Raw genomic sequence first — 12,454 nt, 5'->3', positions numbered from 1 at the left:
ACCAGGAATTTATTAAGCAATAACTTAATATCAAGTTTAATGATTAATTAACATGTTTGAGTATTATTTTAGAGTAGAAGTTAAAGATATAGTATGATAACCGCTGTTCGGAAATATGAGTTTTATGAATCAATTTAAAAATAAAAGAAAAATCATAAGATACATTTAGATAACCAAAATTAAAGCAATATTCCTACGAATATTAGTTTCGTTTTATTTAATATAATTATAATGTCACTATTTGTACTGTGCTATTATTAGGTCTTCATACAGAAGTATTTTCCAAAAAAAAACTGAATAAATTACTTTAATGAACTAAATGCTGTTTCATTAATTTAATAAAATATATCAAAAATGTCAAAGTACAAAAAAATTGTAAAGAACTACTTCATATATAAAAATTAACGGACAAATAGTTACCAATACCATTAACAACTTACTTGAGAGAATTTAAAGTATCTGGAGCGAGAATATTAGACAAGTAAATTTTTAGCCGACTTCAAAAAGAAGGAGGTTATCAATTCGACTGAATTTTTTTTTTTTTTTTTTTTATGTGTGTTACCGCGAATCTCCGCCCCTGGTGGTCCGATTTTGATAAAAATTATTTTAATCGAAAGGAAGTGCTTGCAGGTGGGTCCCATTTTTTTGTTTTTTTTTTTAAACAACTAGAAGACTAGTAGATTTTGAATAAGCTTCAAAATTTGTTGCGAAAATTAGGGACATTTTTGCTTTCAGCGCTTACGTAGGCTAAACTATAAGACCTACATCAAAATGACGTATGGCGAATTGTAGCTCTTTAAATGTGCTAAATAAAAGTCCGCGATAGCATATATCTATCTTTTATAGTTTTCTCACAATAACCATTATTTTCTTTACGAAACATTAATTAAATTCTTGCCCTATTTCCGACGCTATTATTCAAGTTCAGTATTAACCCTTATGTAAATAAATATGTTCATTATCAAGAGAATTTAATGTAGATTATATTTGCAATTGAAACTATATCATTCTGTCTAATAGTTTAGGAGATATCGTAAGAATAAAATTACGCGGAAACGAAAAATGCTACATCGCGTTACAATGAATAGCACAAATTTGCTTTCTGGGCTTACGTAGGTCAAACTATATGACCTACATTAAAATGATGTATCGAGTAATTATAGATCCTTAAATTTGCTAAATAAAAGTCTCAGGTGGCATATATCTATCATCTATGGATGTCTCACAAAAACCATGTTATTGTGAACAAACTTCGATTAAAATGCACACGAAAAACAGCGTCGTAAGCTTACGGCGCTATTATATTATATTCGATATGAATCCTTATCCAAATAAATATGTTTGATGGCTAGAGTATTAAATGCAGATTACATTAGCCTTTAAACTATGTAATTCTAATCAATAGTTTGGAAGATATTAAATTAATAAAAACTACGCGCATTCGAAAAATGCTACTGCGGCGCGCGGCTGGACAAAATTAAAGGCACGCTACGATGTATTAGTTCGTTAATTTTCAATTTGTATACCGATTTTGATAATTATTTCATTGTTTAAAGGATAAGTGGTTATCTGGTGTATTCTAAATTAGTTTTTGAATTGAAGTACACACATATTAAATAGGAAAGTCCTTTTCTTTATTTGTCTTATTTATGTCCTTATACGTATTAAGGAAATTTGTAATTAAACTTCAAATTCACTAAAAATTGAGAAATAAAACAAACATTTTAAGAAAAAAAAATAGCCGACTTCAAAACAAAAAAAACTATCTCAAACAAAATGCGCTCAAAAGTAACTTAAAAAAAAAACAATTTCAAACAAAATGCACTCAAAAGTAACGTAAAAAAACAATTTCAAACAAAATGCACTCAAAAGTAACGTAAAAAAAACAATTTCAAACAAAATTCACTCAAAAGTAACATAAAAAAACAATTTCAAACAAAATGCATTCAAAAGTACCATAAAAAACAATCTCAAACAAAATACACTAAAAAGAAACAAAATAATGTCATGAAAACTTCTTCCTTTCTTTCTTCTCTCTTTCAAAAACCCTCTAAACTCTAAAGAAAGTTCTCTTCTTTCTTGTAACATGTCTATATTGTATAATTATTGTTATTTTGGAGTCGGTTTCGGCCTAAGTAGGGACATAAACGTAAGTATGTCTAATACATCTCAAATATAAAATGTCACCTATTTACTTCGGCCGACACAGACTGCGAAATAACAATAATTATACAATATAGACATGTTACAAGAAAGAAGAGAACTTTCTTTAGAGTTTAGAGGGTTTTTGAAAGAGAGAAGAAAGAAAGGAAGAAGTTTTCATGACATTATTTTGTTTCTTTTTAGTGTATTTTGTTTGAGATTGTTTTTTATGGTACTTTTGAATGCATTTTGTTTGAAATTGTTTTTTTATGTTACTTTTGAGTGAATTTTGTTTGAAATTGTTTTTTTTACGTTACTTTTGAGTGCATTTTGTTTGAAATTGTTTTTTTACGTTACTTTTGAGTGCATTTTGTTTGAAATTGTTTTTTTTTTAAAACAATAAAAAACTGCCTTAAATCATTCGGCGTTCCATATTTTATTGATAGAGCATGAATTTACAAACATCGTTCTTTTAAAACAATATTCAAAAACTTGTTACAATGTAAAAAGCTTTACATCGATCAAATGCACCGTCACGAATACAAACAAAGCATTAATTGATGCATAGGGAGTGCTGACCATATTGTTATTTTAGAGTTAAGGGAATATTAGTTGTCCTCAGAACATACGCCTTTTATTTTGCCATTTAACTGAATATTGTAACCGTATAATTCCAATACAATACCAGTTGTATTATTAAATATTGTCGTCCGTTTCATTTACTTTGATAAAACAAAGACAACGTGTGTTGACAAATTTCAAGGCAATCTAATGCTACATTTAGTTCCACGGTATCAATAGTTTTGAAGAAGAAAATTATCGTTCTTCTTACAGTGCGGCTCGGACTACTGCAGTTTCTTATCTCTATTTGACTCTATCTCTAACTACACTCGCAAGCAACCAAATCGACTCACCCCTTGACGGCGCACATATGCATTGATTTTGCTAAAACGACAAATGTCAATTATAAAAATGATATGTCATTCGTGAGCTGAAGATTGATACTCTCATTTAACATCAATACCCTAAAAAAATTTAAGCGCTGATTTAATGACGCATTTTAATTAGGCGTGAGGGAAAATTTGCTCCATAAGGTATCTACGAGTTGCGCTACCTTTCCCCGCTATAAAACCCGCCCACATCCAGTTTACCCTATCAGTCGCTTATCACAAGTTGACCGGTACACATCTCAGTAAATTGCATTAAAAGTTTTAGTGAAACCATGGCTACCACGCCAGAAAAAGCAGCTCAAGTTGTTGCCTTGTTGCAACAAGGGTTAAGTCAGCGAGCAGTCGCTGCCCAGCTCCAATTGAGCCAGTCTGCAGTGTCCCGAGTATACAAACGGTTCCAAGAGACTGGTGCCTTTAATCGGAGACCAAGAACGAGCCGCCACCGGTGCACTTCAGAGAGAGACGACCGTTTCATTGTCTCAACCCCGCTGCGCAATCGACACCTCACGGGTGTTGATGTGCAACAGGAATAGAGATGTGAGACATACACGAGGGGTGGCTGTAAGCGAATGGACGGCGAGTAGACGCTTGAAGGAAGCCAATTTGAGGCCAAAAAGGCCTGCGACGGGCCCCAAATTCACTGCAGGCCACCGTCAAGCGCGCCTTCAATTTGCTCGAGAACATCTCAATTGGAGCATTACGCATTGGCGGTCGGTACTGTTTACTGATGATTGCAGAATGTGTTTGCATGGCAGTGACAGGAGAAGCCGAGTCTACAGGCGTCCGGGGGAACGTTTTTCCCAATGCTATTTTGCTGAAACAGTGGCGTATGGCGGCGGTTCCTGCATGATGTGGGCTGGTATTTCCTTAGAGGGAAAAACTGAGCTTGTTTTCGTGCCTGGGGGCGGCCGTGGAGGCGGGCTAACAGCTGATCGGTACATCACCGACATCCTACTGAGTCATGTTGTGCCCTACGCAGGGTTTGTCGGCGAAGACTTCGTGTTAATGCACGACAATGCCCGCTGTCACACGGCACGAGACACTCGGCAATTTCTTGAAGAGGTCGAACTGCTCACGATGGACTGGCCTGCGCTCAGCCTGGATATGAATCCCATCGAGCACTTATGGGACGAACTTAAACGAAGGGAAGCCAGGAATCTAGTGCCTTCGAGCGTAGATAATCTAAAGTCAGCATTGTTAGAGGAGTGGAACGGCATTCCTCAAGAGATTGTAAAAAAATTGATCATTTCAATGAAAAACAGACTGCAGGCTGTAATAAAGGCTAGAGGCGGCAATACAAAATATTGATTTAATATATTTTTTTTTTAATTTCTACAAATTTTTGTGTAATTTCCAAAATACGAGACCTAGGCCCTTTTCATAAATTCCGATTTTTCCTACCGTTACGTTCAGATGTCATTAACTTAAGAAATAATTAATGGATTTCAATAAAAATGACATCAAATTAAAGCTGACATCTTCAGCTTTCGAATGACATATCGTATTTACAATTGACATTTGTCGTTTTAGTAAAATCAATGCATAAGGGCGCCGTCAAGGGGTGAGTCGATTTGGTTGCTTGAGAGTGTAGGTAAAAAATTGGTCAACACTCGCAATTCCGGTCCACTTTCTTATGTCACGTAGACAAGACTTCATTTTGCCACCAAAATTGTCAGTAATAAATAAATTAATAATAATGTTTTCATAGAAATCAATCGCTATTTTATCCACGTAGTTCCTGTTAAAATGTTCATCAGATACTCGTATTAATATTGTACATATATACGAATATAATATGAAGGGGCTTACAAAATACTGGGAATCGACACAAAGCACTGCACACATATGCAGGTCTGTCAATTACACTCACACAGACGCAGGTAAGCTGCAGGCAGATGCGTTGCCTTGGCGACGGCACGGGCAAAGGAATCTTTATTAATGCCCTCGGATGTTTGCATCGATGTAAATTAATAACCAAATTTGACATAAACAAGAAGTGCATACTAATTTGATTTTACAATATGTGATTACCTTTGTATCTACATCTACTAACGGTGAGTTGTCACTGGAGGCACACCTGTACGAAATTGTCATTTTTTATCTCAGTTTTTTAAATGAGAATGATAGAGACAACAATACGACTATTTCAGCAAAAGAAACTCACGGGGATGTGACGGGAACAGATTTCTTTTGTTTGTTTCTTTGTAATGTAAACCTTCGAAGTTGATTCGTAATATGAAGTGTCGAAGATGGTACTTTCAATTCTCGCATCATTTTCTTTTGTTTTTTAACTACTCAATCTCTGTTTGACGTTAATAACTTAAGCATATTATGAAAAAATAATTAATTAAGCTCACTGGAATGAACAACAGTAGTCATTTATTAATCATATTTCTTTTTTGCCGATCAAACCAAAAAAAAAGGATTACACCATAAAACTCATAATTAATTCATATTTGTGCCATTGCTTTGGTTGTACCAAACAATGAACGAACAATGATAATGCGGGGTAAGGCAGTAAAAAACTAAAAACGAAACGTTCGATCGTTTCGTCTAAGCGATAGCGTCTCTCGTTTTTCCGTGTAAGGCTAGGCAGTAACAGACGACAGTCGCTTTCGTGCAGACGAAGGTGAATCGTCAAAAAAAAACAAATTATTGTCTATACTTGACGATGAACATTGTGTCATTTGAATTTGACGTATAAAGGTCAAATATTCTCGCGGTAAAAATACAAAAGTTTAGTGAAGTGTTTGTTTCAATTTACGTTTTGGAAAATGAATTCTTAAAACGCAAGCAGTGAGCAAATCGCCATAATGGTGGAATTTATGGAAAGGTACGTCAATAACGTATTTAAAATGGTAAACACCCCGCAGGGAAGAGTGAGGCGCCAGGAACTTTGCCAACCATTAAAGATGTTGCTGGGTCAGGTAGGTAGTGATCCTGACAAGTCTATAGAGCAATGGATCAAGGTTGGTTCTAATGTAATAATGATTGTAAACATAAAACAAGACATTCATTCTGAAGCATGTTTGTTATGGCAGATACATCCTTTTTTATTTTACTTATCCTTTGCAAGTGCCCTTGCTATTGAATCATGTATGTTATACAACAATAGTTTTGTAGTTGCCATTTTCCTAGCTACAAATATCACATTTCATCACCCAAACTTTATATTTTAGGACTACCAGTAGAGGAACAGTCAAATGAGGAGCCTCCAGTTGAGGAACCATCTATCCAAATACAAATTTTGGAGCTCACTGACAGTAATTTATTACAATCCTGTTATTTCATTTAGAAAACAGATATGCAAATCTATTCTTCAGTTGGTAACTATATTAATAGAAAAATATTTAATTAGTACCTCAATTTATTTGCCCATGTTTCTGTTTAATCATTTGGGTAAAATAAATTAATTAAAATCAATTTGTTCACGTCTTAACAAACTGTATCACTTTAATTATGGTACAACGATTACACTTGCTTTGCCTAGATGGCGTTGTTTGATTTTAATGCGTGGTATGGTTACGTTTTTGTATTGTCAATAAGTGATTTTGATTAATTTGTAATAAATGTCTTCGTTCTGAGTACATGTGGTTTTATTCATTTATTCATTGGTGTGTTAAAAGTGCTGTGTTGTGCTGTGAACAAATATTCTCGACCCTGAAGGCATAGACAAAAGGTCCATCGATCCGGATTCCCGAACTGAGCGGGGATAGCGGTCTACAGCGACGGAGCTGAGTGGTCAACGGAGCTGTACGGCAACGAAGCCGTGCTGAGCGACGAGCGGGTCGGCTGTGCTGAGCCGAACGGACTGCGGTCGGCGGAACGGATCGGAGCAAGTAAGAGAAGTTATTAATAGTGGTCAAAGTGCACGTAAAAGTTAAAAAACATGGAGGCGCAGTTAAGATTATTGGAAGACATTAAATGTCGTATTCATAAGGGACTTATTAATTTCAAAAAGTCTCCAAAAGAGAGGGTAAATCAAGCATATGTAGAATCTCGATTGGAAATTTTGGATAAACAATTCGAAGATTTCACAAGAAAACATGAAGATCTTTTAATGAAATACACTGAAGCGGATTTAAACTCAACAAGTTATATCAAAAATGACGTGTTTGAAACGGTCACGGATATTTTTATAACTTATAAGGTAGAATTAAAAAATGCTTTATCTAATAGTTTACAGTCATGTAATAAAAGTGAGGCTTCACCAGATAACGATACGAAAACAAAATCGATTGCTAAATTACCTAAAATAGCCATTCCCATTTTTAGCGGTAAATACCAAGAGTGGTCAACACTTAGGGATTTGTTTTTGTCATTAATTGATGATAATGAAACTCTTGATGATGTACAACGACTACACTATTTAAGATCTCAGTTGTCAGGTGAAGCCGCACAGCTCATAAAGCACATTCCTATTACACATGCAAACTATAAAAAATGTTGGTCCCTATTAAATAGCCGTTACAACAATAAAAGGTTCTTGGCGAATTGCATTCTCAAGCGTCTACTGAACCAAAAACAAATGACTATTGAGTCATCTATAACTCTCAAGCAACTTTTAGACACTACAACCGATTGTTTACACGAGTTATCAAATCTAGGGGTTCAAGTGGACGCTTGGGATATTATTGTAATTTATTTGATAGGCTCCAAGTTGGACGTTGAGACTAGGAAGCAGTGGGAACTCCAGGTTAGTCAATCTTGCGATGAACTTCCTAGCTTCAAAACTTTTCGGGACTTCTTGGAAAAACGTTTTCGAGCTCTTGAATTTTTAGAACCACAGAGTAGCAAGTCCAGTAGCAGTACTAAAGCATTGCATGTAGTTTCAAAAATATCCTGTCCACTTTGTTCTGAAGAGCATCTCTTGTGTCGTTGTAAGAGGTTTATTCAGGAATCAGTCGATCAGCGTCGCCAGATAGCTAAAAATCACGGTTTGTGTTTTAATTGCCTTCGCTCAAGTCACTTGAATATTAATTGTCGGATGAATATTAAATGTAAAACTTGTAACAAGAAGCATCACACTCTTTTGCACAAAAAAATCGATCCTAGTGCGGAGGCGGACTCTTCCGCACCCCTCACCAGTGCTAATAAGGAACCACCACAGAACGAGTCCAAGGCTGAACCTCATATTTCAACCCATTTCGCGAAAAATGTACATAGTCAGGTTTTATTAGCTACCGCCGTTGTTAAGGCTAGGTCGAGAAATGGGTATTCTCAAGTTTTGAGAGCCTTATTAGACCAAGGCTCTCAAGCTTCTTTTATAACAGAATCTGCAGTTCAGTTATTGAAGTTAAAAAAAATAGCCGTTAAAACTACTATTTCAGGATTGGGGGGAGGTCATAGCGACCTGACTTCAAAATACATGGTTCAAGTTAACATTCAATCTTTGATTGATTCTAACTTCAATTTTCAAATAAAAGCTTATGTGCTGAGTAGGGTAACTTCTATTTTACCAGAAAGGAAGTTTACATTGGTGGATTGGCCACAACTTCATAGTGTTGAGTTGGCTGATCCAAATTTTAATAAGCCCAGAAAAATTGATATTTTGCTAGGTTCAGAAGCCTATACTAAAATTTTAAAAGAAGGCTTAATTAAGGACCCAAGAGGTAAAACAATGGCTCAAGATACTTACCTTGGTTGGATAGTGTCTGGAGAAGTTGAGGATGAAGGGCAGTCGCATCATAAGTTAACCATTAGCATGCATGCAAAGGTCGAAACAGATCAAATCCTAAAAAGATTTTGGGAGTTAGAGGCAGAGCCAACAAACTCTGAATCATCAATACTTAGTCCTGAAGAACAAGCATGCGAAGATTACTTCGCTGCCACAACGCGCAGGGATGAAAATGGACGCTACATTGTAAAGCTGCCATTTCGGTCAAGTAAGACTCCCTGTAACCCAAAGGAAATAGCATTAAAAAGATTGTGTAGTCTTGAACGGAAGCTATCTAAAAATAGTGAGCTTAAATCCCAATATACATCAGTAATTAATGATTATTTATCACAAGGTCATATGGAAGAAATTACCAATGAAATAGAAAAGAATAAAATTGGCGCTGTTTACTTACCGCATCATGGTGTAATCCGCGAAAATAAGTCGACCACAAAATTAAGGGTGGTATTTGACGCATCAGCTAAAGGATCCGATGGTGTTTCTTTGAACGACACTTTAATGGTTGGACCACCCTTACAAGCTGACTTACGCCATGCTGTTATGCGATGGCGACTACACCCTATATGTCTAGTAGCCGATATCATAAAAATGTATCGGCAAGTGAAGGTGGCTGGTGATCACGTAGACTATCAAAGGATTTTATGGCGAGAAGACGTTCATTCTAACGTAAAGGAATATAGGCTTTTGAGAGTTACATTTGGAATATCTAGCGCACCTTACCTGGCAGTGAAGGCATTGCAGCAAACTGCTTGCGATGAAGGCGAATCATATCCATATGCTGCTAGTAGAATCATGACAGACTTTTATATGGATGATCTCATGACGGGTTGCCAGACTGAAGAAGAAGCTGTAAAAATCTATCACGAGTTTAATGAGCTCTTAAATAAAACCGGTTTCACCTTACAGAAATGGACAAGTAACCGAGAAGAACTACTTAAACAAATAGAACTGGATACTGGAAGAAATCTAGAAATAAAGGAAGATGAAACCACAAGAATTTTAGGACTTACCTGGAACCGTAATTCTGATGAATTCCATTACACTGTAAACTTACCTTTTTCAACATCGTCGTCATCTGCATCTGAAACTAAAAGAAGTGTCATATCAGAGATATCACGTTTATATGACCCATTAGGTTGGATCGCACCATGTATAATTACCGCAAAGATCTTCATCCAAAAACTGTGGATCAGTGGTTTAGATTGGGATGACGAACTATCTGCAGAGCTTCTAGCTGAATGGCAGTTTTACCGTTGCGAGTTACAAAAACTCAATGAATTTAGGATTCCGCGATGGCTGCAAAGAAAAAACAATGATCGAACAGTAGAATTACATGGTTTCTCTGATGCATCAAGTGTGGCGTACGCCGCGGTTGTTTACATGAGAGTTATCGATAGTGAAGGCCAAATAAACTGCAATCTGGTAACTGCAAAAACAAAGGTGGCTCCCATAAAACAGGTTTCAATACCAAGACTGGAGTTATGTGGAGCAGTTTTAGTTACCAAATTACTGTTAGAAGTAGCTCGAGTTTTGAATGTTCAAAAATCAGACTTACATGCATGGACGGATTCAACAGTCGTGCTAGCATGGTTGAGCGATCATCCGAGTCGGTGGAAAACCTTCGTTGCAAATCGGACATCTGAAATCCTTACTGCCCTCGACTCCACTCAATGGCATTATGTGGACACAAAAAATAATCCCGCAGATATTGCTTCGAGGGGAACAACACCCACATCTTTATTAAATGCTTCGCTTTGGAAACACGGACCACCGTGGTTGCTAGCTGACACTATAGCATATTGCAGACCTAAAGCTATAATGACCAAACTGGAACAGAGATCTGTTAAGGTTCATGCGGAAGAGGTAACCGACAATTCGATCGAATTGATATGGTCCAGATTTTCATCTTTCCGTAAGTTAACCAGGACGTTAGCCTATTGCAGACGATTTTTGAATTTTAAGGTGGCTAAAGCATTACGGACACAGTTACCGCCTTACCTAACAGCTTCTGAAATTGCAGATACCATCCATCGCTGTCTCATGCTCTGTCAAATAGTGTGGTTTGAGACAGAAATAGAGGCAATACGAGCTGGTAAAAACGTTAGCAAGAACAGCGGTTTGATTTCTTTGAATCCTTATTTGGATGATAGGGGCCTCATGAGAGTGGGAGGAAGAATCCAAAATTCTCAGTTAGAGGACAATATGAAGCACCCTATCATTGTTCCTTATCAGTCTCATTTGACGAAACTGCTCATATCGGACGCTCATCAACGCGTACTGCACGGCGGGCCACAATTGACATTAAATTTCCTTCGGTCAAAATATTGGATTGTGCGAGGTAAGCAGTTGATTAAAGCTCATATCCACAACTGTGTACCATGTATTCGTCATGCAGCTGTAACAAGAAATCAACTGATGGGGCAGTTGCCGTCATGCAGGGTGACACCGAGTAAACCTTTTCTTCATTCGGGCGTCGATTATGCGGGTCCAATTCAAATGAGAACAGCTAAGGGTCGCGGCCATAAGTCCTACAAAGGATATATATGTCTTTTTGTTTGCATGGCAACTCGTGCTGTGCACATCGAAGCGGTCTCTGATTTGACATCTGAAGGCTTCCTTTCAGCCTTTAAACGTTTTGTCGCCAGACGTGGTCACTGCAGTCATCTTTACAGTGACAACGGCACCAACTTCGTTGGAGCTTCAAAGGAGCTTAAGGCAATGTTTCACAATGAATGTGCTTCTCTTCTTCGAGAAATAGCAGCTTTATTGGCCAATAATGGAACAGAATGGCATTTCATCCCGCCTCACTCTCCTAACTTCGGAGGTCTGTGGGAAGCTGGGATAAAAAGTACAAAACATCACCTTAGACGAGTTATTGGTGATTCTACTTTGACTTTCGAGGAATTGAGTACAGTTTTGTCACAAATTGAGGCATGTCTGAACTCAAGACCTCTGTCACAGAATAGTGCCAACTCGACAGATCCAAACCCTTTGACACCAGGACATTTCTTGGTCGGTCAGCCACTGGTGATAGCACCAGACTATAACTATGAGCATACGACAGTGAGTAGCTTGAGACGTTGGCAATTGACACAAAGAATGATTCAGGCTTTTTGGAAACGTTGGTCTCAGGAGTATTTAACTATGTTCTTTCAACGACATAAGTGGGCTAAACGTATCCGCGATCCAAAGGTTGGGGATATTGTGTTGGTAAAAGAAGACAATTTACCCCCTGCCAAATGGTTATATGGGAGAGTAATTGAAGTACACCCTGGTAAAGATAATTTAGTTCGCGTGGTTACCCTGCAATGTAAGGATTCCCGAGTCAAACGTCCAACTTCGAAATTGTGTATCTTGCCTGTTAATGATGAATGATTAGTAGAATTATTAGTTAGTTAGTTGTTAATTAGTTAATTATTAGTAGAATATGTAACTTGATTTTTTCTTAACTCTTTCACTCAATACTTTAAGGTAGGAGTTTCTGAATTGTTATTTTTGTTCTTATTTTTTTTTTTACTTCATATACAGTCCACTGCGACAGTAATTACAATTAGAATTTATATTGTTAGTATATTTAAATTTTTAGAAAATGTTTTGAAATATGAATATTGTCATCTTCGATCACCTAGGATTATAGTAATAAATATATTGTTAGAAATGTCATGGTGGGCGGTTTGAAAGGACT

At 36.8% G+C, this 12,454-nt stretch overlaps 1 protein-coding gene across 1 annotated transcript; it reads left to right on the top strand.

Moving 5' to 3' along the window:
- Nucleotides 1-6,004: 6,004 nt before the first annotated feature.
- On the top strand, nt 6,005-12,144 carry LOC123722864. Its single transcript, XM_045685434.1, has 4 exons — nt 6,005-6,061; nt 7,600-7,788; nt 8,110-10,632; nt 10,732-12,144. The coding sequence occupies exons 1-4, from the start codon at nt 6,005-6,007 to the stop codon at nt 12,142-12,144; spliced, it is 4,182 nt and encodes a 1,393-aa protein (XP_045541390.1).
- The last annotated feature ends 310 nt before the right edge of the window (nt 12,145-12,454 follow it).

The sequence above is a fragment of the Papilio machaon genome, chromosome W (assembly GCF_912999745.1).
Source record: "Papilio machaon chromosome W, ilPapMach1.1, whole genome shotgun sequence".
NCBI lineage: Eukaryota > Metazoa > Arthropoda > Insecta > Lepidoptera > Papilionidae > Papilio > Papilio machaon.
The sequence above is the reverse complement of the archived record's forward strand: the minus strand, read 5'-3'. Positions and strand labels throughout refer to the sequence as shown.